The sequence below is a fragment of the Molossus molossus genome, unplaced genomic scaffold (genome assembly GCF_014108415.1).
Source record: "Molossus molossus isolate mMolMol1 unplaced genomic scaffold, mMolMol1.p scaffold_m16_p_17, whole genome shotgun sequence".
In the NCBI taxonomy this organism is placed as follows: Eukaryota; Metazoa; Chordata; class Mammalia; order Chiroptera; family Molossidae; genus Molossus; species Molossus molossus.
Genome location: NW_023425352.1, coordinates 28,607,716 through 28,634,194, shown reverse-complemented (window position 1 = coordinate 28,634,194; position 26,479 = coordinate 28,607,716). Strand labels below are relative to the sequence as shown.

The 26,479-nt window shown below is 43.9% G+C and overlaps 2 protein-coding genes across 6 annotated transcripts in view; both read left to right on the top strand.

Annotated features, from left to right (window-relative positions):
* The window catches only part of HELLS (helicase, lymphoid specific), a 57,972-nt gene extending 40,784 nt beyond the window's left edge, over positions 1-17,188 (top strand). For 2 of the 4 annotated variants that reach the window (XM_036264642.1, XM_036264639.1), the window contains one exon: positions 791-1,331. In XM_036264642.1, the coding sequence (XP_036120535.1) occupies positions 791-855 (65 nt within the window). In that variant the 3' untranslated portion in view covers positions 856-1,331. Of the gene's footprint in view, positions 1-790; positions 1,332-17,150 lie in introns of those variants that run through there. The other 2 variants (XM_036264640.1, XM_036264641.1) reach the window with 2 other exon arrangements.
* Positions 17,189-19,558: 2,370 nt separating this feature from the next.
* LOC118632033 (cytochrome P450 2C6-like) lies at positions 19,559-26,247 on the top strand. Of its 2 annotated transcripts, XM_036264646.1 has the most exons (4): positions 19,559-19,751; positions 23,499-23,661; positions 23,829-23,978; positions 26,136-26,247. In XM_036264646.1, the coding sequence occupies exons 1-4, from the start codon at positions 19,584-19,586 to the stop codon at positions 26,138-26,140; spliced, it is 486 nt and encodes a 161-aa protein (XP_036120539.1). In that variant the 5' UTR covers positions 19,559-19,583; the 3' UTR covers positions 26,141-26,247. The 2 variants fall into 2 exon arrangements, with proteins under 2 accessions (XP_036120539.1, XP_036120538.1); XM_036264645.1 differs by lacking the exon at positions 26,136-26,247 and having other exon boundaries at positions 19,560-19,751; positions 23,829-23,986.
* Positions 26,248-26,479: the final 232 nt, after the last annotated feature.

Sequence of the window (26,479 nt, the reverse complement as noted above, 5' to 3'; positions counted from 1 at the left end):
AAATAGATGGTATGACTTCAAGATGGGGGATGAATCTTAAACAAGCAACTCCCAAACTAAATGAATGAACTGATAGATTTTATTACAATAACTTAAAGACTTCTGTAAAAACAGAGAATACGGTAAAGTGATAAGGGACAAAACCACAAAAATGTGCAGCACATAACAAATAGAAAATGTTTATCATATATAAATAACTAAAAATCAACAAGAAAAATGGACAAAGTATGAGCAGGTGATTACCAGGGGAGAGAAGTGGCCAGGGAGCAGACAGATGATGGGACTGACCTAGAAATAAGAGTAAAACACATTAAAACCAGTAGAGATTTTATTCCACAGCTGCTGGATTGACAAAAATGTAAAAGATCAAATACTGGCAATGGAAATGTGTATAAAGATAAACTTTCTGTCTTATTACCCAGCTTTTAAACTAACCATGATTGATGCCTTTTTTTTTAGACATCTCTGAGAACACAGTTGAAATGGATATTCTGTTTATTTTTCTGTTGTCTGTATATCTTAAATTTAGCAAACGTAATTTTAATTTGCAAACTTAGTTTGTGTGTCCTCTGGAGTCTATTTCTAGTTGTAATAAGAGAATCGTAAACTGGATTGCTTTTGGTACTATTAACTACTAATAATTCAGGAAAAAAGGGCTCATATTGATGTGTGTTTTTAATTTTTCAACAGATGACTCGCTTCTCATAGCAACCAACATTGGACATCTTTTAAAATATTTCTCTCTAGGTTCTTTTTAAAAAAAATACTTGTTTTAATATTTTTCTTTTAGATCAAATGAATGCCTCAGGACCAATTAAAGAGAAGATGGGAATTTTCAAGATATTAGAAAACTGAAGAGTCCAGTTCTGAATGTTTGTTTTAGATTGGAGTTAAAGAGTATTTACATCAACAGATTTACCTGTATTGGTGTGAAAATCCAGGTTGCCTGCTTTACTTTTTGATTCTATCAGTTTATTAACGTAACATTGCATAATTGATAGGTGATAATTTTCTGAGCCTAATTAAGAACAACAAAGTATTACGTTTAGATATTCAGTTAATATTTCAGATTCATTAGTACCCTTGGGTACAGCCTAATGTGTACTTAACTACTGCCAGACGTATACAGTCTTCCTGTGGAAGTTTAATGTCTTTCCCCCTGGTCTCCCCTCTTCAGCAGTACAGTCAGTGGGTTCTTGGTACTTCAGGTATGGAGTAGGCTTTTAATGGGGGGAAAGACTGGGAGTGTGCTTTCTGTTCAAATGAGAAATTGTTTGGTTTTAGGGTCTATTTCTATAAAATGGTTTACCAAATAAATATTCATTATAAGATTATCTCATCAAGTTATTTTTTCAGGAAGAATTACCCAGGTGAAATAATAATAACAGCAAAAGTCTTACAGGCATTACGATCCAACATTTGCCTGAGTTGGGTTTTGTCAAATAAAGATTTCAGCTGAATATTGGAAGGCTCTGGAATATACTGTAGCGTCCTCATAGATCAGAAACTGAAAGTTGTAGTACATCATTCAAAACAAGCATAAAACAAGAAAAGAATTTTTGAAAGTTGCCACCACTGCATCTCTATACGCCTCCCAGTGTCCATGCCCATGCATCCTTCTTTCCTGTTACTATGGACACACTGTCTGTCCTAGCTACAGCCAACAGGAACACCTCATTTCTTCTCTTTATAGCAAACTCCTTGAAAAGTTGTCTGTAGGCACCTTCTTGTTTCTCCTCTTCCATTTTTTAAATTTTATTTTTAGAGAGAGAGATAGAAGCATCGATGTGAAAGAACCATTGATCGGCTGCCTCCTGCAAGCCCCCTCCCTGGCATCTAGCCTGCAACCCGGGCTTGTGCCCTGACCAGGGATTGAACCAGGACCTCTCAGTCCATGGGATGATGCTCAATCCACTGAGCCGCACCGGCTGGGCAGAGAACTGTTCTTATTAAGGTTTACTGTGACCTCGTTTATACTTGATATTTCAGAAGCTATTCATAGAGTTGAAACTTTTCCAGCCTCTCGTAATCACAAGATTGTGCATCTAATAAGTCTTTTAATATTTTGTTTTGTTTTTTGTTTTCTATTCTCACCCGAGGACGTTTTTTCATTTTTTGTTCAGATAGAGCAGGAGGAAGAGAGAGAGAGAAACATTGGCGTGAAAGGGACACATCGAGTGGCTGCCACCCGCACGACTCAACCAGGGCCGGGGACAAACTGCAACCGAGGTACATGCCCTTAGCGGGAACCAAACCCGGGTCTCTCAGGACCGCAGGCTGACGCTCCAACCACTGAGTCAAACCGGCCAGGGCCTTTCAATCTGTTTTATTCACTAAGAGCATGTTGGGAACATGAAACAGGAACCAAGTTACAAAGAACCAAGTGAACACCCTGGATAAGGAAATTTTTCCTAGAATTAAGGAGAAATGAAAGACCTCATAGTGGATTTATCAAGTACTCAACGGAAAACAACACCTTGGTGCATTATCGGCAAAGAGAATCTAAAGCCAGATTACCTACAAAGGAACATACATTAGACAGCAGATATCTTACTTGAAGAGTCAGAGCAAATTTTCCATGTGCTCAAAGAAAACATTCCAACCTAGAATTTTATATCCATCTAGTATGTAAAGGTGAGGGAACAGAAAAGATATTTTCATGGAATACATGTTTTGTCACATAAAAGGGGTGACCACCCATCCCTGTGAAGTAAGTTAGAAACAGCCTAATGTGGAATCCACGTGTCCTAATATAACTCTTGAGTACCCACTGAGGATCACCTTCATGCAGGTACTTCAAACCATAGGGAATTTTTAAAATATGTTTTTATTGATTTTTTTAAACATAAACATCGATAAGAAGAAAACACCAATTGGCTGCCTCCTGCATGCCCCCCTCTGGGGATCAGGCCTACAACCTGGGCATGTGCCCTGACCAGGCATCGAACCAGCGACCTCTTGGTGCATGGGTCTGTGCTCAACCCCTGAGCCACACTGGCCGGGCATCACTTTAGATTTAGTATACGTATTTCTGTGAATTGGGAGTAAATGCTTTTTTGGCTGTGGGAGAATTGTACTTTTGTGATTTCCTTCTGTTTTTGTTCTGTATTTTTGATACATTTTTGACATTATTTTTTAGGGAGAGGGAGAGATAGAAACAAACATCCATGAGAGAGAACCATCGATTGATTTCCTCCTGCCTGCCCCCTATGGGGTGGGGGTGGGGAGTCCAGCCCACAGCTCTGGCATGTGCCCTGATCTGGAATCAAAACGGTGACCTCTTGTTACATGGGAAGAGGCTCAATCCACTGAGCCACACTGGCCAGGCTACTTCTGTTTTTGTAAATTTAGTTCTGTGATGCACTATTATAGCTGGCTCTAATAATTATACATTGCAAAGTCGGGGAAATAATAGTAACCCTACCTCAAGGATGTGGTAGGGTTTCAGTAGGATCTTGCACAAAAGGACAAATAATTGGGTAATCTCAAAAGTGTGGGCAAATGATACAATATACATAAAATACTTAATGCAGTGTCTGCCAGTTAGTGTTTAATAAGTGGCAAGTACCATGATCACTACATTTTTTATTAATAGCCGTTTCAATAATGATCATTAGTATAATAGCAATTTCAATAACGATCATTAGTAAACTACCAAAAAAAACTGGTCCTTACGTGGAAAGACCAAAATCCAAACCATAGTTATTCTTTCTGTTGTGCAAAATACCAAAAAGAAATAATTCCTGCCCTGGCCAGTTTGGCTCAGCAGTTAGAGCATCGGTACTCGGACCAGGGGTCTTGGGTTTGATTCCTGGTCAAGGGCTTGTACCTCGTTTTGGGTTTGATCCCCGGCCCTGGTCAGGGTCTTATGGGAGGGAATCTATTGATATGTCTCACATCCATTTTTCTCCCTCCCACTCAATCTAAAAATAAGTGGAAAAATATCCTCAGGTGAGGATTAACAAAACAAAAAAATCATTCCTTGGACAAAGGTGTCTGGTTGTTTCTCTGGAGGGGATAAAGATCCCATTAAACCAAGTTATACTCCTTTCAGTTCTACTGTGAACATGTAGCTGCAATTCTGAGGCATTTTTCTTGCTTGCAAAGGCCAAAAAGATGTCCAAAATGAGTAGACCTTTCTAAAAGCTTTTGACAATTGAACTGGAGATCTTGGGGGATGGGGGAAAAATGATCTTTTGGTTTTAGCATATAAGAGAATAATAGATTTGAAATGAGAAGACTTGGACTTTTTCTCTGTCCAATGTACCAACTTGGGAAAGACAACCTATGTAAATCTGTTCCCCTATATCAATGGGGCTAATATTTTCTGCCTATCCTAGTTTGCAGGGTTTTTTTTTCCCACCTCAGAGCTAGTAGGTAGCAGTGTGTGAAAAAACACTCCAAATTATCTAGTACATAGATAGCTTCAAGGGATGAGTAGACCACCTTTTATTATAGTAAGAGTCCAATTGAAAAAGGAGGCCAGCCCTGGCTGGTTTGGCTCAGCGGTTAGAGCGTTGGCCTGCGCTCCACAGAGACCTTGGTTCAATTCCCGCTAAGGGCACGTACCTCGGTTGCAGTTTGTCCCTGGCCCTGGTTGGGTTCTGCGGGTGGCAGCCACTTGATGTGTCCCTTCACGTCGATGTTTCTCTCACTCTCTCTCTCTTCCTCTCTCTCCCTCCCACTCTATCTGAACAAAAAATGGGAGGATGTCCTTGGGTGAGGATTAAAAAAAAAAAAAAAAGAAAGAAAAAGGAGGCCAGCCCTGGCTGGTTTGGCTCAGCGGTTAGAGCATTGGCCTGCGCTCCACAGAGACCTTGGTTCGGTTCCCGCTAAGGGCATGTACCTCGGTTGCAGTTTGTCCCTGGCCCTGGTTGGGTTGTGCGGGTGGCAGCCACTCGATGTGTTCCTTTCACATCGATGTTTCTCTCTCTCTCTGTTCCTCTCTCTCCCTCCCACTCTACCTGAACAAAAAATGAAAAAGAAAGAAAAAGGAGGCCAGCCCTGGCTGGTTTGGCTCAGCGGTTAGAGCATTGGCCTGCGCTCCACAGAGACCTTGGTTCGGTTCCCGCTAAGGGCATGTACCTCGGTTGCAGTTTGTCCCTGGCCCTGGTCGGTTGTTCGGGTGGCAGCCACTCGATGTGTCCCTTTCACATCGATGTTTCTCTCTCTCTCTCTGTTCCTCTCTCTCCCTCCCACTCTACCTGAACAAAAAATGGAAAAATGTCCTCGGGTGAGGATAAAAAAAAAAAAAATCATGAAAGGAAAAAATAAATTAAAAGTTGTCAGCATTAATTTCTAATATGGTAATACTGATCAAATACAACCCTCACAAACAAAAGTTCGCTGGGTTCCTCAGTAATTTTTAAGAATGCAAAAGGGTCCAGACAGCAAAGTTTGACAACTGCTGGTATGTAGGGTGTGCTGCCTCTGTCACTTTCTGTGCTGCTGTTTACTCTTCACTCACGACCATATTTTAAAGATCTGTCTGCATTGCTGTCTATACATTTCGTTCTATATTTATCCACCACATTTTACTTATTCTCTTACTGTGCAAAACTTTCTCCCGTGTAATTTCACTATATACTTCCAGACGGCTTTTCAGAATAGCTGAAGGAGTTTACACCCCACCAGCATTACTACTGAAGACGTTTCTCCACACCCTTTCCAAACCTCATGCCCCTTGCTAATTTTTGCCATTCTGATTGTCATAAAGTGGCATCTTCTTGTTTCAATTTTGTATTTCTCCTATTCTTTAGTTTTCTTATGGTCGGTCTTGCCAGAGTTCTGCTTATATTAACTAATCTTCCCAAGGGCCAGCTTCTAGTTTTGTTAAGTCTCTCTCTTTACCATATATCATTGGTTCTTGCTTTCATCATTAAATATTTTTGTTTCATGTCTTTGTGTTTAATCTACAATAAGCAATATCTTGAGTGCTTTTTTCCTTCTGTGTTTGTTTTATAACAGTATTTAATGATGCAATTTTGTCTCTCGATACTATTTTAGGTATATCTCAAATTTTGGCAGGTAATGTTGTCATTGTTATTTAATTCCACTTTCTAACTTTATGATTTTCTCTTTCACTCAGGGGTTTTGAGTTGTATATGTAGTGTGCAGGTATGAGTTTTTTAAAGTTGCCTTTATTGTTGTTTTCTTCCTGTATTTCACTATAGTCAGAGAACATGATGATTTGCATGACATTCCTTTTTTTTTTTTTAATCCTCATCGGAGGACATTTTTCCATTTCTTGTTCAGATAGAGTGGGGAGGCAGGGAAAGAGAGAGAAGCATCGACGTGAAAGGGACACATCAAGTGGTCGCCACCCGCAGGACCCAACCAGGGCTGGGGACAAACTGCAACCGACATACATGCCCTTAGCAGGAACCAAACCCGGGTCTCTCCGGACCACAGGCCTACGCTCTACCGCTGAGCCAAACTAGCCAGGGCTGACATTACCTTTTTTTTAATACATTGATGCTTCCTTTGTGGCTGTTGTGGTGAGACAGAACCAAGAGACCACCAGAGCCAAATTAAAGCCAAATAGCCCTGGCTGGTTTGGCTCAGCGGTTAGAGCATTGGCCTGCGATCCTGAGAGACACAGGTTCCGTTCCTGCTAAGGGCACGTATCTCCGTTGCAGTTTGTCCTCGGCCCTGGTTGGGTCGTGTGGGAGGCAGCCACTCGATGCGTCCCTTTCACATCGATGTTTCTCTCCCTGTCTCTCTTTCTCTCCCACTCTGTCTGAACAAAAAAGTGGGAAAATGTCCTCCGGTGAGGATATAAATAAATAAGTAAATAAATTAACTAAGTAAATAAATAAATCCTAATAGAGAGCAAAGCCGGCCAGCGACTGATCCCCAGTTCTCAGAAATCAGCCCCGACTTTCAGCTACTTTTTTATTTTACAGGGGGCTTGTTACAAACTTCTGCAACTGGCATTTCTTGTTGGCCTTGAGATGAGCAAGCAAGTACAGAAGGGGAGGCAGTTAGGGATAAGTGGGAGGGAACGGAGGCGGGAGGGAGCTGAGGCGAAAGGGAACTGGGTCAGCACATATCTATCTTGCTGTTCTATTTCCTAAGGTCTAAAAACTAACAAATTCGCTTAGAGGACAAATTCATTTAGAGGAGTACCAGACCAGCTGGTACTTCCTCGGGTGGCCTCTGAAAGCTTCATAGTGGGCCTTTGGTTTATTTAATCAGGACAAAGTGATAGGAGCGGGCCAGTCCCTGGCCTAGCGATGGTCGTTTCTAAGTGTTTTCATTTAACTTGACGAGAATGTATATTTTCTGATTATTGAGTATAAATTTCTCTATAATATGTTTCTGTTTAATAAATACTATGAAAATCTTCTAAATATTTGCTCTGCTTATTTTCTGAGAAATATATGTTAATGAGTACATGCTTTAAAAATAGTCATGCAAATAAAATAACTCATTGGAAGGGTGAGTATTAGTGAATATTTTATTTGAAATATAGAAGCATTCTTATTCAGCGTAAAATACACTTTCTAAAAATACTTGAAAATCTTTTAAAATAACATATTGTTACAAAATTTTGCTTTCTAAAAATAAAATTTTACCAATTCTTTTTTTAAAAATCTGCAATTATAGTTGTGGATTTAATAATCTTAGCTTGGGCTTTATATATTTTTAAACTATATTGTTAGATGAATATATTTCCTTTTGCCAATATGCAATATGTCCCCAGGAACGCTTTTCATCTGAATTGTTTTGACAGTTATTAATATTGCTACATTAGCATTCTTTCACTCCATATTTGCCTGGCATATCATTCCATGCTTTTATATCTCATCTTTCTGAACATATTTGTTCATGTTTTTGCTTTTTTATTGATTTGAGAGAGAGAGAGAGAGAGAGGGCAAGGGAGAGATACAAACATCAATGTGAGAGAGAAACATCAATTGGCTGCCTCCTGCATGCCCCCTACTTGAGATCAATCCCACAACCTAGGCAGGTGCCCTGACTGGGAATTGAACCAGGATCTCTCAGTCCATGGGACGACGCTCACCCTCAATCCAGTGAGCCATACCGGCGGGCTCTTTCTGAATTCTTTTATGTAATATCTTTCACAATAAATGTATTGCTAGATCTATTTCAACAATATAATCTAGGACTCTTTTGATGGGTGAGATCAGATTGAGAAACCCAGAGGTCAGCAGCAAGATTAAACAGATAGGAGATAGAATATGTGAAGTTTAAGAGACATGGTGGATGGAAATAAAAGTACCAACATCTGGATGATAGCCTCAGAAGTAAAAAGAGAAAACCAAATGTTTGAATAAAGAAAATATACACTTCCAAAAATTAAAGGAAGAGAAACAATGCCAGAATGGAAGGGCTCAAAAGCATGTAAAATGAAAGAGAAGAAGAAACTCCAAACCATACATATTATGGTGATTTTTAAGATGAGCAAAGGTAGGCTGGCTGGTGTGGCTCAGTGGTTGAGCGTCGACCCATGCTCTGAGAGGTCGCTGGTTCGATTCCTGGTCAGGACATGCCCAGGTTCTAGGGCAGATCCCGGTGGGGGGTGAGCAGGGGGAGGATGTTTTTATCTCCCTCTTTCTTCCTCTGTCTGTAAAATGAATAAAGATTTTAAAATTTAAGAAACAGCCCTGGCCGGTTTGACTCAGCGGTTAGAGCGTCGACCTGCAGTCCAGAGAGACCCGGGTTCGGTTCCCGCTAAGGGCATGTGCCGCGGTTGCAGTTTGTTCCCGGCCCTGGTTGGGTTGTGTGGGTGGCAGCCACTCGATGTGTCCCTTTCACATCGATGTTTCTCTCTCTCTCTCTCTTCCTCTCTCTCCCTCCTACTCTATCTGAACAAAAAGTGGAAAAGTGTCCTCGGGTGAGGATTAAAAAAAAGAAAAAGAAAAAGAAACAAAGAGCAAAGGTAAAGAGAATTCCAACCGTTTCCAGAGACGAGCAGATCACCTATAAAGGAATAAGAATCAAATTGACATCAGACTTTTAAAAACTGGGTTCAGCTCTTTTCGTGGCGCCTCGGAGGTGGTCGGCTGCTTCAGGATGAAGCTGAACATCTCTTTCCCAGCCACTGGCTGCCAGAAACTCATTGAAGTGGACGATGGACGCAAACTGTGACCTTTTATGAGACGCGTATGGCCACAGAAGTTGCTGCTGCCGTGAGGAATGGAAGGGCTATGTGCTTCGAATCGGTGGTGGGAACGACGAACAAGGTCTCCCCACGAAGCAGGGCGTCTTGACCCATGGCCGTGTCCTCCTGCTCCTGAGAAAGGGGCATAGACCAAGGAGGGCAGGAGAGAGGAAGCGCAAATCTGTTCGGGGTTGCAGTGTGGATGCCAATCTCAGTGTTCTCAATTTGGTCATTGTAAAAAAGGGAGAAAGATATTCCTGGTCACTGATACTATTGTGCCTCGTCGCCTGGGTCCCAAGAGAGCTAGCAGAACCCGAAAACTTCATCTCTCCCAAGAAGATGATGTCCGCCAGTACGTTGTGAGGAAGCCCCTGAACAAAGAAGGGAAGAAACCTAGGACTGAAGCACCCAAGATTCAGCGCCTTGTTACTCCACACGTCCTGCAACACAAGCGTTGGCGTATTGCTCAGAAGAAACAACGTCCTAAGAAAAATAAGAGGCTGCAGAAATGCTAAACTTTAGGCTGAGAGAATGAAGGAGGCGAAAGAAAAGCTCCAGGAACAGATCGCCCAGAGACGTAGGCCGTCCTCTCTGAGAGCTTCTACCTCTGATCCAGTCAAAAATGAGCTTTTCTAAGAGTGACAAATAAATAAGAAATATAAAAAAAATAAGAACTGGGTTCAAGAGGGAAATGGGATATTTTTTTAATTTTATTTATATTTTTATCCTCACCCGAGGATATTTTTCCATTTTTTGTACAGATAGATTGGGAGGGAGAGAGAGGAAGGGAGAGAGAGAGAGAGAAACATCGACGTGAAAGGGACACATCGAGTGGCTGCCACCCGCACGACCAACCAGGGCCGGGGACAAACCGCAACCGAAGTACATGCCCTTAGCGGGAACCGAACCCGAGTCTCTCCGGACCGCAGGCCGACGCTCTAACCGCTGAGCCAAACCGGCCAGGGCGAAAATGGGATATTTTAAAGGAAAAGAGCTTTAATCTAAAATGTTATATCTAGACAAATTGTCAACTGTTAGAACTTAAACATTCTCATGAATGTAAGGCCTCCGAATGTTTGCCACTCACATTTTTGGTCAGTAAAGAGAAGAGTATAAAACCCAGCAAGATCACCCTGGCCGGTTTAGCTCAGCGGTTAGAGCATCGGCCTGCAGACCGAAGAGTCCTGGGTTCTGTTTCCACTAGGGGCACGTACCTCAGTTGCATTTTGTTCCCAGCCCTGTTGGGGTCGTGTGGGTGGCAACCACTCGGTGTGTCTCTCTCACCTCAATGTTTCTTTCTCTTCCTCCCTCTCCTTCCCACTCTATATGAAGATGAATGCAAAAGTGTCCTCGGGTGAGGATTAAAAAAAAAGAAAAAAAAACCCCAGCAATATTAAAGTAAATTAAAAATATGAAATGAGCCCTGGCTGGTTTGGCTCAGTGGTTAGAGCATTAACCTAAGGAATGTAGGGTCATGGGTTTGATTTCTGATCAAGAGCATGTACCTGGGTTGCAGGTTCACTCCCTGGCCCTGGTTGGGACCATGCGAGACGCCACCAATCCATGTGACTTTCTCACGTGGATGTTTCTCTCTCTCTCTCTCTCTCTCTCTCTCTCTCTCACCTCTCTCTCTCTCCTTCAAACTCTTTCTAAAAATAAATGGAAAAATATTCTCGGGTGAGAATATTTACACAACAAGAAAATATGAAATGAGGTAACCATTAATGACAAAAATGCATATGTATTAACTCACTAGTTGAAAGACTTCATTTAAAAATTAATAAGATCTTACATTTAAAATCCAATAATATATTTATAAGATATGAGCTTGAAAGCAAGAAGTCAAAGAGGTCGGGTCGGTGTGGCTTAGTGGTTGAGCATCAACCCATGCACCAAGAGGTTGTCGGTTTGATTCCCGGTCAGGACACATGCCCAGGATGTGGGCCAAATCCCCAGTGGGGAGCGTGCAGGAGGCAGCCAATCGATGTTCTCTGTCATGGATGTTTCTATCTCTCTCTTCTTATCACTTCCTCTCTCTAGAATCAATAAGGAAAAAAAATATTTTTAATTTAAAAAAGAGCCTGGCCGGTTTGGCTCAGCGGTTAGAGCGTCGGCCTGCGGTCCAGAGAGACCTGGGTTCGATCCCCGCTAAGGGCGCGTGCCTCGGTTGCAGTTTGTCCCCGGCCCTGGTTGGGTCGTGCGGGTGGCAGCCACTTGATGTGTCCCTTTCACGTCGATGTTTCTCTCTCTCTCTCCCTCCCACTCTATCTGAACAAAAAATGGAAAAATGTCCTCGAGTGAGGATAAAAAAAAAAGTCAGAGGATTGAAATGAAATGCTCAGGAAATATGAACCAGAAGAAAGAGCAGCTTAATATCTGACGAAATAGAATTTGGGGTAAAAATTTTTATAGCAAGGAATATACTGGGAATATGATAATAGAGCAATATAATCTTTATAACCACAACAACTGACCATTACAATAGAAAATCTTAACATTGTCTGAAATCAAATAAATAACCAGAGATACCTGCAAACTAAAACAAAGAGCTTAAACCATGAGATATAATGTCTACACCAATGATTAGAAAAGGAACTTTTTGCAAGTCTATATAGGATATTATAATAATGTCATGTAATAGGCCAAAAAGAAACCTTGATAAAAGTTAAAATGATTAGTAGCATAAAGACTTTGTTTTCTGGACATAGTGGAATGAAATTAGAAACTAATAAAACATTTAACAACCACAAAAAAATATTTTTATTAGAAAGCAGATTATTAAAATATAAAATAAAACAGTTTTAAACAATACACTATGACAAAATGTGTTATAGGTTTAAACTTAAATTTTAAGGAAAATCTATGGTCTTTATATGAAAACAATAATGGATGCATAACCAATGAACATAGACAACCACGCTAGGGGAGTGGGGGTAGGATGGGGAGGAGGGTGTCTAGGGGGGAAAAGAAACATCTGTAAAAAGAATTATTACAAATCGGAAAAACACAAAAACAATAATGGATAAAAGCAAACAAACAACATTCAAGTCAAGGATTTGGAAAAAGAGCAAAAGAATAAATTCTAAAAGCTCAAGTTTAATCCCAATTAGGGTTTTTCTTTGCAACTTCTTCGTAAATGAACCTTTCAGTTTCCTCCTGAACAATGAAGTATAAGGTTTCAGTTTCAGAAACCTGCCTCTGTAAAGAAGAAGTGGTTCTTCCCAGTCTTTTTTTCTTTAATTTTTGTTTCTTTATTGATTTTAGAGAGAGAGGAAGGGAGAGGAAGAGATAGAAACATCGACTGGCCACCTCCTGCATGCTCACTACTGGGGATCGGGCCCCAAACCTGGTCATGTGCCCTGACCGGGAATTGAACCAGTGACCTCTTGGTGCGTGGACTGAAGCTCAACCACTGACCACACCGGCCGGGCGGTTCCTCCCAGTCTTGATCCCATCAGTATCAAGGTTCATCAGATTGTTTTCCTCAGAACTTCTCACTTCTCGATGCCAAGTCACAGTCTGCCGTGACAGGTGCATCTGAGCCGCTTCTTTGTGTTGATCAAGCTCAGTCGTTTCATTCTCTTGCTCAAGATGTTGATCTGCCCCTTTGCTTGAGGCTTCCTTCCTCAGTCTGGACATCACGATGACCTGTCAGGTGAGTTTTTTCCTCTCTTCTTCAGCCATGTTGGTGTGGGATGGATTTTTCTTATGTTGCATTTGAATTTGGAGCAGCCCTCTGTGTCTTGGATACTTTTTTTTTTTTTAATAGCTGCTTTGATCTGGTGAGGAAGGATCACACCCTATACCCATTTCACAAATGCACACGCTGAGGCCACTTGGACTTTTTCTCATAGGTCCACATCCCTTTTCCTGCTAATCAAACAGAACTGGGTATACAGAAGGTGCATGATAAATGCTTAGAATCTTGCAAGACCCCTACTGACCCCAGGGTCTGAGAGTAAAAGCCTGGGAACAGCTTCTTTCAGCCCTGCCCATCTCAGGATAGCTGCAGGCAGCTCCTCCCCCACTCCAACCCCTTCCTCTTTGGCCTCCCACCTTCAGAGGGTCCAGGAGGTGTCTGGCTGGCTTCCCAGCCACAGGATTTTAGCCTGGCCCCTTCATTGTTTGGTGACAGGGTGGGAACCAAGGCCCACAGCAGCCAAAATCTCCTGGTGGGACCCTGGCGGACCAAGGGCCTGATTGTTCGTTCCCGTTAATGTTGTTAATGTTTCCCTTTCCTCTTCAGCACACGCTCACTGAATCTGAGCTTGGCCCAGGGCAAATATGAGGTGGCAGTTCTCCTGGATACTTTTGCTGGGGCACCGACACTCCTCATCCTCTGATTCCAGGTTATTACATGTGTCCACTTCCTTCAGGGAAGCTATCAGGACTTCGATCTGGAGCCAGCATTCTGCAGAAACAGAACTCTCCACTCAGGCCCCAGAGCTCACTGTGGAGACCCTGAGCCCTTTGCCAGTTGCCCACAATAGTTTCAATTTTTCCTACTTTGTTTGGATGGAATTGGTTTCGTCTTCTGGAAGCCTGAATCTATTTTTTGCAGGAACAGACACAAACTGTTCTATGTCTGAACATTGAGGATTTTCTTCTCCATGACATTTTACGACAATGCACATGATGTACCTTGTCACAGGTCACCGGACACTTCTGTGTTTACATCCTCTCCCCCCACAGGGTGAAACCTTTTTTTTTTATCCTCACCCGAGGACATTTTTCCATTTTTTGTTCAGATAGAGTGGGAGGGAGAGAGAGAGAGAGAGAGAGAGAGAGAGGAATCCTCACCCGAGGACATTTTTCCATTTTTTGTTCAGATAGAGTGGGAGGGAGAGAGAGAGAAAGAGAGAGAGAGAGAGAAACATAGACGTGAAAGGGACACATCGAGTGGCTGCCACCCGCATGACCCAACTAGGGCCGGGGACAAACTGCAACCGAGGTACAAACTACACGCCCTTAGTGGGAACTGAACCTGGGTCTCTCTGGACCACAGGTAAATGCTCTAACCGCTGAGCCAAACCGGCCAGGGCTGAAAGCTTTCTCAAATGCCTCATTCACTAGGGGCAAGTGTCCAGAACCCAGGGCAGGGCCTGGACAGGATCAGGGGTCCATGTTTGTGGGAGGAGTACATTAGTGAGTGAATGAAGTAAGGAAGGAGAGAAAGCCATCATTGGCTCTTCCTGGAGATTCACATATAATGTTCTGCTGACTCAGCCAGTGGTTAAAACTGTTGAAGTAGAATAGAGAGAAGTGATGAAATCTATTTATTGATTTTAGTAGGTTTTTTAGGGTTTTTTTTGTGTTGTTTTTATTTTTATCCTTACCCGAGGACATTCTCCATTTTTTTGTTCAGGTAGAGTAGGAGGGAGCGAGAGAGAGAGAAACATCAACGCGAAAGGGACACATCGAGTGGCTGCCACTCACACGACCAACCAGGACCAGGGACAAACCGCAACGGAGGTACGAGCCCCTAGCAGGAACCGAACCCGGGTCTCTCTGGACTGCGGGCCAACGCTCTAACCGCTGAGCCAAACTGGCCAGGGCTATTTTTGTATGTTTTTATTGATTTTTAGAGAAAGAGGAAGAGAGAGATAGAAACATCGATGTGAGAGAGATACATCTATCAGCTGCCTCCTGCACACCCCCTACTAGGGAAGGAGCCCGAAACCGGGGCATGTACCCTGCCTTGGAATCGAACTGGGAACTCTCAGTCCACGGGAGGACTCTGAATCCACTGAGCACCATCTGCCAGGCTAGTAGTGATAGAATTTAAAATGGTGAAAAAATGTTAATAGCAGGTGACCATGTAATACGAATTAAAATTTACCATTTTGGACTACAAAGGGTCCTCAATGTTTTGAAAAATATGACATAGCATAATAGAGATCATTTCCTATAATCCCATTTGAGGATAATTAAAAACAAAGTATGATGTAAATAGAACAACTGCTTGGAAATTTCTGAAGTCTCCCAAATAATCTTTGTATCAAAGAAGGCACCAAAGTCAATGTTGCACAATACTTTAAAAATGCTAACAATGGATATACTACTAAGGTGTTAAATGGAGATAACATTATCCAATGAAGATAATTCATACCATTTTATACTTAACACTTATGATGAGCGTGTGAAAATGAATGAAACACTGCAGCTTAAAATGTTAGAAACTGAAAAGGAACACAAAGAAGTCAGAGCAATAAAAATAAAGTTTAGCATAAAATGTTCTAAGGTTCTGAAAATTAGAATGCTTGATATGAAAATGTAAGAACTACTTATAGGGTAGCTCATTTTTCTTTTCCCTGAGCATGCCCAGTGAACTCTGGACTCTGTCAAATGCTTCCCCAAGTACAGCTTGAAGCATGACGGAAAAGCCACATTCCCGGGAGGTTTTGAGGGTCATGCAAGCCAAGTCCACACTTAGGTACTCTGTTCTTGGAAGCTGAGCCTTGCAAAGAGTTGTTGAAACAAGCTCAGAGGGGGCACTGGTGCTGTGCCCTAACTCCTGAACTTGCTTGCCCTCCTGGGTTGCCCAGGCTGGTCAGGCCAGCTGACCCCACTCGTTTGGGAGGCAGGTGCTTTTCTCTCTGGCTGTCACTTATCCCATGGTCCCCAAATGTCACATAGATGCCTTGGTTTACCTATCTTTTCCCAAGTTGGTGTAATTTTTACATTCTCCCTTGCAGAGAATGGGAGTTCTAGTTTCTCCACATCTTTGCTAATTCCTGTTGTCTTCAGTGTTTTAAAATGTGGTCTTTTTCACGGGTGTGAGTGGTGTCTCTTGCTTCTCATCAGTGTCCCTCTGGTGCGTAACAATGCTGGTCACTTCTCCATGTGCTCCATGGGCCTTTCTTTCCTTGGGAGTGGTCTTTTCGAGGCTTATGTCCATTTTAAATTCCTTTGTATTTTTATTGTTTATTTATTGGGGTGTCAGAGCTTGAGGAGGGAGAGGAAGTATTGATACAGAGGATAAGGCTGTCCTGCCATGGGACCTAGAGTCAAGGAGAGGGAGAGGGCAGCCTCACGGAGTGGCAGTCAAGCATGGGGTGTCAGTCGGGAGAGGTGAGGGAGGCACCTATGAGGACGGGTAGGGGCAGCTGCACGGTTTGGGGGAGTTAAAGTCCACCCATGCTGATAATTGTGGCCTTGTGAGCGTGGAACCTTGACAAGGGGAATCGGAGGCCGAGCAGGGTAAGAGGGACTTCCCCTCAGAGGGGTGCCCCTGGGTGCAGTATCAGAGCCCAAGCACTGCCCCACCTGGGGGCAGTCTGCATGGAGTCCCAGGGCCTCATCGGGGCAAGGGGGCATCCACAAGGAGGGGCCGCCTGGTGTGGTTACTGTAGCCCAAGTATGGGAAGGAGAACATCCTGACCCAGGCGAGGTTTTGGTGGCAGAAATGGAAGATTGGTTCCATAGGAGAATTGATCACATAAGGCAACGTACTAAGGGTAACGGGAGACAAGTGTGTCACTGTCAGCCAAGGGAGGTATAAATACAGAAAGGGAAACGACCCTGTGGTGTTGGGTTAGAGTAAGATGTATCAGTATGAGTTCATGGTACCCAGAATGTATAGGTAAATCTAGTAATAAAGGCAGCTATAAATGCATATGTGGGGTCCACACCCCTCTCTCTACATGCCTGTGTGTATACACAGTCCCCAGCTCTGCTCACTGAGAAGCCTGGTAGCTGTGCCCCGTGGCAGTGAGCACACTGAGTGCACAAACCTTCACTTCTCGGCCACCTTTTAAACCAGAACCAGGGTCTTTGGAGAAACGTCCAATCAGAGAGCTGGGGCGGGAGGATGCACGATGAGCCTGGATACTCGGTTATGTCAGAAGGGAAGGACCTTCCCAAAGATTGATGTTGTTCTGTGAACAAAGAGCCACTGAGCGTTTTCATCCAAGATTTGGTAGCACAGCTCTTCGAGTCCAGAGCTGTGTGTCAGGCAGCCAGCTGGGCTGCTCTTTGTCCTGTTAAAGGGCTTGCCAAGACCTGGACTCATTGATTTCTACAGGTTACAAAAATAAACTTTTCTGACCCCTGTTTGTCAGTCTATGCTGCAATAAAATCAGGAGATGCTTATTGCTCGTCACAAATCAAGGTAACCACCCACAGCCCACACTCAGTAAGTCCTGGGAATTTGCTTGAACTGAATGTTGACTTAGAAGGGAGCCAGGACTCTGTGTCTTTAGCCAAGGTGCTGAAACCTTGAGGCCAGCTGCCTCGTCCTTCAAATGGCATAATTTTACCTTTGGCAAAGGTAATAGAGTGTATTAAAAGAGAGGTGATGGATGTGAAAATTCTGTAAATTGCCAGTCTCCCTGTTAACGGGAGGCATACGACATTGTGTAAATGGGTAGTAACAAGTCTGAGTTTTCCTAATCAATAGAGCTTAGAAATAACTACACAAATCAAGTTAGGACAAATATGATGGTATCTTTATAGAATATGTCTTTATACAAGCATTACTGCTAGTGATCTAGTCATGTATATCATTCCAGTGATGTTCGGATTCTCATGATCACTAAATGCTCTCCATTGATCAGCTCTGCAGGCTATGCTGTCTGTGCTGTGGGTCTGTCCAGTGAACTCCCTGTCAATCCTCCACAGAATCCACGCCCGTGGTGCTGTCTAAAATCTGCCTTCCCAGCCATGCACAGGTCATTCTATTCTTTCTTTATTTTTTGTATCCTCACCCAAGGATATTTTTGCATTTATCTTCAGATAGAGCAGGAGGGAGAGAGAAAGAGAAACATTGATGTGAGAGAGACACATCGAGTGGTGGCCACCCACACGACCCCCACCGGGGCTGGGGACAAACTGCAACCGAGGTATATGCCCCTAGCGGGAACCCAACCTGGGTCTCTCTGGTCTGCGGGCCGACACTCTAACTATTGAGCCAGACCCGCAGGGCATTCCGTTATTTCTGACAATGGCCGGCCAACAAAGCAACAGAAGAAGCTGTGTCTGAAGGTGACTGGCTTTTCAAGCCTTCCCCCCTCAATTCTCTGATATGGGTTCTTCCCCAGTTACCTTGCATTTTCACCTCGGCAGTGATGGGGAGAGGGAGAGGGTGAGAAACTATCTTTCATTTCTTCTCTTGAGAATCTAAGGCCCTTCTATCCTTGGAATCAAAGAAGGGCTTCCAGTCAATATGAAGTCTACTATTCTGTGAATAGTCCGCAGGGTGCACACTCACAGAAACTGTTTTGCGGGTTTGGTTTTATTTTCCGAAGCCTGTTCTTGAGGCAGCCATAGGGCGCTACAGTGGGCATTAGAAACTATTACAAAGCCCTTCCCAGCTTCGTGACCTAGGAGCTGTGTGACACTGGGTGGCTGAACCGTGCTCTCCGTGTTCCTTCCCATTTGAAAAATAAAAACTAACAATTTCTGTTCTAATTTTCTTTGGTGGGGGTAGAGTTTGATGTTAAAATGTGCATTAATTACTAATCACTGAGCTCATTAGTAATGCAATTTGGAATTCAAGATTAACAAATTACATTCTTTAGTTTATGCTTAGCTAACAGCCTAAATATTTCAAAAGACTTTCATTTTCAAGAACAAAGTACGCCCTGGCTAGTTTGGCTCAGCGGTTGAGCATCGGCCTGTGGACCAGAGAGTCCCAGGTTTGGTTCCCGCTATGGGCATGTACTGCAAAAAAGAAAGAAAGAAAAAGGACAAAGTATCCTAGTGTTTGATAAAGTATTAAAAGATAAACTTTTTAAATTAACTTTTTTTATTGATTGATTTTAGAGACAGAGGAAGGGAGAGGGAGAGAGAAACATTGATAAGAGAGAACATCGATTGGCTGCCTCCTGCATGCCCCTCACTGGGGATCGGGCCCACAACCCTGGCATGTGCCCTGACTGGGAATCAAACCAGCGACCTCTTGGTGCATGGGATGCTCTAACCATTGAACCACACCAGCCAGGGCAAGCAAATTTTTAAAAATTCTCACCCGAGTATTGATTTGAGAGAGAGAGAGGGAGAAAAACATCGACGTGTGAGAGAAACGTCATTGGTTGCCTTCCATCCAGGCCCCAGCTGGGGATCAAACCTGCAACCTAGGTCTCAACCGGGAATCGAACCCACAACCTTTTGGTGTACGGGTTGATGCTCCAACCAAATGAGCCAGCTGGCCAGGGCAAGCATGTTAAGCAATTTTTTTTTTTATCCAAACATTTATCTCACTGTTACTCAACCATGTGGGATGTTTAAAAAGAAGTAAGAGTAGCTTGTCTTCACTCCAAACCTGTTAAAAGCAGAACCTCCAGGGTGGAGCACCAACAGAGAACAGTGGATCAACTTTCCTTTGAGAAAGATTAAAACAAATATATCTAGCGGATTAAGCACCCTATGTGTCAAAGAAGCACATGCTGAGTAGCAGAGAGTTTATAGACGTTTGGATTTTAAGCTGCAGTTGACCCAGTACGAAGAAACAGCTGCAATGAACCTAGCTGTGGTCCTGGTGCTCTGTGTCTGCTGTGTGCTTCTCCTTTCACTGTGGAAGCAAAGCTCTGGAAAAGGGAACCTTCCGCCTGGCCCCACTCCTCTTCCAATCATTGGAAATATTTTCCAGTTAGATGTGAGGAACATCACCAAATCCCTGAGCAGTGTAAGTATGTTTTATGTTCCTCCAGCAGCTTGCAAAGGGTAAGTTAACATCTACTTTTATTTTATTTTATTTTATTTTATTTGGCCACGGCAAGAGTAAAGTTTTAATTTTATTTAATTTATAATTTTATTTTATTTTTTGATCTTTATTGTTGAATGTATTACAGATGTTCCTCATTTTCCCCCCATTGACCCCCTCCTCCCCACTCCCGCCTCCCTCTTACCTTTACCCACACTGTTGTCTGTGTCCATTGGTTACATATCACTTTTTTGGTTTATTTCTTCCCATCTCCCAACCCCCTTCTCGTTGAGGTTTGTCAGTCTAGCAACCAATTTTTACTTCATAATCCCTTCACCTTTTTCACCCATTCCCCCAACCCCCCTCCCATCGGGCAACCAACAAAATGTTCTCTGTATCTATGAGAATGTTTCTGTTCTGCCAGTACATTTTGTTTGTAGGTTCCATTGTCGATAGATATGTATTCATTGCCATTTTGTTTATTCATACATTTTACCTTTTTCTTCAAAAATACCCTTCAACATTTCATATAAAAACGGTTTGGTGGTGATGAACTCCTTTAACTTTTTCTTGTCTGGGAAAGTCTTTATATGGCCATCGATTGTAAATGGCAGCTTTGCAGGATAGAGTAACCTTGGTTGTAGGTACTTGCTTTTCATCACTCTGAATATTTCTTGCCACTTCCTTCTGGCCTACTAAGTTTCTTTTGAGAAATCAGCTAGCATTCTTATGGTAACTCCCTTGTAGGTAACTAACTGCCTTTCTCTTGCTGCTTTTAAGATTCTCTCTTTGTCTTGAACCTATTGCATTTTGATGATGATGTGTCTTGGTGTGGGCCTCTTGGGGTTCATCTTGTTTGGGACTCTCTGTGCTTTCTGGACTTGTATGTCTGTCTCCTTCACCAAGTTAGGGAAGTTTTCAGCCATTATTGTTTCAAACAGGTTTTCGATTTCTTGTTCTCTCTCTTCTCCCTATGGCACCCCCAAGATGCAAATGTTGGCATGCTTGAAGTTGTCCCAGAGGCTCCTTACACTCTCCTCATTTTTTTGGATTCTTTTTGCTGTTCTGATTGGGTGTTTTTTGCTTCCTTATATTCCAAATCGATGGTTTGCTTCTTGACTTTACCTACTCTACTATTGAATCTGCATAAATTATTCTTTATTTCAGTTAGTGCCTCCTTCATTTCTGACTGTGGATCCTCCATTTCTGACTGGTCCTTTTTTATGCTCTTGAGGCCCTCACTAAGTTCATTGAGCATCCTTATAAGCAGTATTTTGAACTCAGCATCTGTTAGGTTGCTTATCTCCATTGCACTTAGTTCTTTTCTTGGGGTTTTATTCTGTTCTTTCATTTGGAACCCGTTTCTTTGTCTCCTCATTTTGGCCGCCTCCCTGTGTTTGTTTCTGTGTAGTACTTAACGAGAGGTATGGGGCTATCTGACACCAGATGCTCCTTGTTTGAAAGAATTTAGGAAAACCGGAAGCAGGATCCAAGACAGGCCAATCCTTTGGTGAAGCAACTGGCAACAGCTTGGGTGGGGCTGAAAGTTGGGTGAGGCGGGGCCTCAGGGAATCACCAGGGCGGGGCTACCAGTGTGAGCCAGGTTGCTGGAGTCCCAGATATGGGGAGTGTCTGACGCACCAGGGAAGGGCTCACGAAAAAAACAAAGGCCTCTGACAGCACGTTTGTCCTGGAAAAATCCCCCTCTCCAGCCCTCCCTCCAGTGCCAAACAGCTCAGTTCTTCCCTGTATGTCTCTGGTGCCCCTCAAACTGCCTCCCCTCCAAGCTTAGAGGGAGAGAGTCCGATAAGTCCGTGCGCGGGCCCTTTAAGGGGCTGCCTGGGGCTCCAGCTGCCTCAGCCTCCCTGAGCCTCAGTTCCCGCTGGTTTTTCCAGCCAGAAGTTATGGGGACTTCTCTTCCTGGCACTGGAACCCTGAGTGGAGCACCTGGTGTGGGACGGGGACCCCTCAGTCCTCAGGGAGGACCTTCCCAGCCGAGGTGTCCTCCTGATTTTTATCCGCCACACGTGGGTGTGGGACCAGCCCCTCTGCCTTCGCCCCTCCTACCAGTCTCGATGTGGCTGCTGCTTTAATTCCGTAGTTGTAGGACTTCCATTCAGCTCGATTTCAGGCAGTTTTGAATGATGGTTGTTCTGTAGTTTAGTTGTAACTTTGATGTGGTTGTGGGAGGACCGATACTGCGTTTACCTACACTGCCATCTGGACCGGAAGTCCAACATCTACTGTTAAATAAAATAGATTTACCCAAATATATTTTAAAATAAAATTATGTCATTGTAAAGCAAATATTCCCCATGGAGTATTATTTTCCGTCTCCCATCCACATAAATAGTGACATAAAATACTAGTGCGTTTTACGGGCGAGGTACGTGGGGTCTCTGTATGCTAGAATCAAAGTAATGAAGGAGCGGAAGACGGGAGACCTGCTGCCCTCTTCCGTTTCTCCATCACGTACTATGATTTTTAGCTGAAGATAAATGGTGAGGAAAGTGGTTTTTTAAAAAATGTTTTTATATATTTTTTAGAGCGAGAAGAAGGGAGAGAGAGATAGAAACACTGATGTGAGAGAGAAACATCAATCGGCTGCCTCCTGCACACCCCTCACTGGGGATGGAGCTGGCATCCCTGCATGTGCCCTGACCAGGAATTGAACCGGGACCTCTCTGTCCATGGGGCTAGGCTCAACCCACTAAGCCACACCTGCTGGGCAAGGGAAGGGTTTTTGCTTAGAGGTTTCATTCAAGAAGTCATTGGAAGAAGAATTTACTTTGGCTGGTGGGCACACAACGCAACATACTGATGATGTATAGAATTGTACACTTGAAACCTATATAATTTTATGAACCAATGTCACCCCAATTAATTTAATTTAGAAAAGAAGTCATCTGCTATATAAACACTGTGCTCTGTTCAGACTAGCTATGGAAACCACTTTTCTGAGGAAGCAAATTATGCCTGATGGCAAGGAACAAACTGGGATTAGGAACAGTGTAAGTGAATGAAAGAGGAAAGTTATCAGGGCCAGCTTGCTGGTAACAGGATCCTTTGACCACAGGCAGCAGCTCCGTGGCTGTCTGCCGCCAAGACTGCGGCAGGTGGAAGGAACTGTTCCTTGGAGAGACTGCATGTCCCGGCGCTGCCCCCGTGCGGTGCGCACGCTCCTCTGTGTGGGTAATACCAGCGGATCATGAACCGGGCCGGGCTTAGAATGCCCCGGGGTGATTTTTTAGAGTATAGATTTCTAATATTCATCACCAGGCTGCTGAATCCGAATTCTGATGGCAACAGCTCTACAGGTGATCGTGAAGGAGCCAGCGGGGTATCGGTCCTCTGGTGGTCACTGGGGATTGATATATTGCTCAAGGATCAGAGGTCGAATAAGAAGAGCTTCAAATTTCGATCTTCTACCTAGTAGCTAGAGGATGATGAAAAGGCATGGGAATTCGCTGACATCAGTTTCCTTGTTTGTAAGTGGAGCAAGTGCCGCTGGCAACGCTGCTGCGAGGAGTCATTGCAATCTCTGCAAATGACGCCTCGGTGGCAGCTATTAACAATCACCCTCATATTGATGGATTAATTTCAGAGGTATTTTAGGCTGTGTCCCAGAAAAACAAACCAAACAGGATGATTATATCATTCTCAACCAGGCACAATAGATTGTCCAATGGTGACTTCTGCTAATAGTAGACCCTTCCTTCCACTGCCCAGCTCGCCAAAGTCTACGGCCCGGTGTTCACGGTGTACCTGGGCCCGCAGCGCACCGTGGTGCTGCACGGGTACGAGGCCGTGAAGGAAGCCCTGGTCGAGCGGGCGGAAGAGTTTTCCGCGAGAGGCTCGTTCCCAGTGGCTGAAATAACGAACAAGGGACTTGGTAGGTGTGCCTGTGTACAAGTGCTTCTTTGGTAACAAGGGCGAGGCGGATGGATGGAAAATAGGAACGGGCACAGGTCTTCCCAGGGCCTTGCCCATCCGCCAAGCGCCAGCTCCCGCCTCCTCGCCTGGGCCCTCCACGCGAGTTTCTGTTTCCCTTCCTCGCAGGAATCCTGTTCAGCAATGGAAAGAGCTGGAAGGAGATCCGGCGCTTCACCCTCACGACCCTGCGGAACCTGGGGATGGGAAAGAGCAGCCTTGAGGCCCGCGTTCAGGAGGAAGCCCACCACCTTGTGGAGGAGTTGAGGAAAACCAATGGTGCGTGATGCTGTTCATTGTGACCCCCCCAGACTGTTCTCTTCTCTAATGAGGCCCTTGGAAACATTTCAGGGGCGACCAAGTCTTTCCTCTGGGCAGTGGTACGTCCTCACGTGGAGCGGCGAGGGTTGGAAGCAGAGCGCCCAGGCGGTTGTGTGCTCCATGCTTACTGTGTGTGCACACCCGTGGTTGTGCACGAGTGTGGGTAGAACGGGTTATTTCATCCTGCTCTCTCCCAAACTTAGTTTCCAAATCAGAAATCAGGAAGATTAGTTTTGAGTCATGTTTTTAAAAAGCTAGGAGACAATGCTTTTGCTACTGCATCAATGTGGGTATTTACTCCCGAGCATTTCACCAGGTGATACTTGTGAAGCGGGCGTGGTGGGAATGGCCTCATCACACCCTTATGGAGCAGGTGGCAAGTGCTGTGTGCCTTCATTTACTTGGCATATATTTGTATGGTTAGCCTCACAGACATCTCTGTGATACTTTCAGGGCCCAGGCCCACAGTTTCGGCCAGTAATGATGCCATCTATGGTTCTATTCGCTGAGGCATGTCTTTGTGCAATTCTCATCACTCATGGTTTCTCTGTAAAGGCAGCGCTATTTTAAACACATCAGCATTCATTACTTTCTGTTACCCAGTACTCATTGTATTGATTTATGTTTTTGTGTTGTTAACCCTCACTTGAAGATATTTTTCCATTGATTTTTAGATAGAATGGAAGGAAGGGAGGGAGAAAGAGAAAAACATCGATGTGAGAGAAACACACAGATTGGTTGCCTCCCGCACAATTCCGACCAGGGTGAGGAATCAAATCTGCAACCAGGTACATGCCCTTGACCAGGAATCAAACCCTCGACCCTTTGGTCCACGGGCCGATGCTCTAACCACTGAGCAAAACTGAGCCAGGGCTGATTAATGTTACAAATATTAATGAAGTTATAAAATATTTTATTTAAGTAGATGTCAACCATTATCAGTTTCTACTTACCCTGTCTTCTCTATGTGGAATTTGGCTCTGTGTTCAGTGTGATAAAACTTTGCCCCAACTTAACAAGTGTATGGTAATTATTTGCCTTCCATGGCCAGATGTAATGACCTGAAAAGTGCTTGTCAAAATAACTGATTTTTAGTTTGGATTACAGATTACCCTGTTTTGAAGTTCTTTCTTCCAGATTAGTGAAAGGAAAGACTGAAATTATATTTCACCTGTGAATCACATACAAAGACATTCCTATGGCTTTTCAAATTATCTTCTACCTATCAGGTTAAAATAAAAGACTAGCCCTGGAAGGGTGGCTCACTCAGCTGATTGGACCATTGTCCTGTACACCAAAAGGTTGCAGGTTCAATTCCCAGTCAGGATACATACCTGGATGGTGGGTTCAATCACCTGTTGGGGTGCATACGGGAGGCAACCGATCAATGTTTCTCTCTCACATTGATGTTTCTCTCTCTCTTGCTTCCTTCCTCTCTCTCTAAAAGTTAGTGAAAAAATATCCTCGGGTGAGGATTACAAAGAAAAAAAAGTTATTTTAAAGCTTAGAGCCCTAGAACATTGAAGGGAGCCTGGCCTAGAAGCCACTAACTGAGTTTCCTTTTACTCCCTGCCCTACTATTTCCCCCACATTTTCTTTTGTTTTTGGTACGTGCCCCTAGTGGGAACCGAACCCGGGACTCTGGTCTGCAGGCCAACGCTCCACCCGCTGAGCCAAACCGGCCAGGGCTCCCCAACATATTTTTTTTAATTTATAGTAAAAAGCACATAACATAAGATCCACCCTCTTTTTCTTGTTGTTTTTGTTAATCCTCACCCAAGGATATTTTTCCATCAATTTATTTTAGATAGAGTAGAAGGGAGAGGAGAGAGAGAGAGAAGCATCAATGTGATGGGTTGCCTCCTGCACAACCCTGACTGGAGCTGGGGATAGAACCTGCAACCCAGGTATGTGCCCTTGACCGGGAATCAAACCTATGTCCCTTTGGTCTGAGGGCCCATGCTCTAACCTCTGAGTCAAACCGGCCAGGGTGAGATCTACTCTCTTAACAAATTATTAAGCATAAATCACAGTATCTGGCAGCTGACTCCTGAGCAGGGTTCAAACTCCTAGAATGGGGCAACAGGTAATGGGGGGGCTATTGCGTTCTCCCAGGCTGATGCCACTTGGAGGGGAGTGCTCTACACAAGAAAGATGGCATCTGCCATGTTGGAGAATGACTGCACAGGGATCCTGGAGGCTGCTCCTTCAGCTCTCTCCCCAGAGCCACAAAACCAGACTGTCCCACAGCACTATAGTCCACTCCACCTTCCCTCTGCCACAGCCCAGGATGAGTGGTTGCCAATGAGATTTTGTGCATTGTCACCTGTGTCTCTAGCTGACTCCTATTTGTCCCTGGTGGGCAGAATCTCTGCTAATTTTCACAACCAGACATTACATGGGTGCCTCTTCCTGGCCATGGTGCTCTGGGCTGGGGAGCCGAGTTTGGGGTTGAGACC

Excerpts from the sequence above, each read along its gene's own strand:
- LOC118632033 (XM_036264645.1), top strand. The coding sequence starts at position 19,584 with ATGAACCTAGCTGTGGTCCTGGTGCTCTGTGTCTGCTGTGTGCTTCTC. Across the intron at positions 19,752-23,498 it reads TCACCAAATCCCTGAGCAGT|CTCGCCAAAGTCTACGGCCC; the intron begins GTAAGTATGTTT and ends TCCACTGCCCAG. Across the intron at positions 23,662-23,828 it reads AATAACGAACAAGGGACTTG|GAATCCTGTTCAGCAATGGA; the intron begins GTAGGTGTGCCT and ends CCTTCCTCGCAG.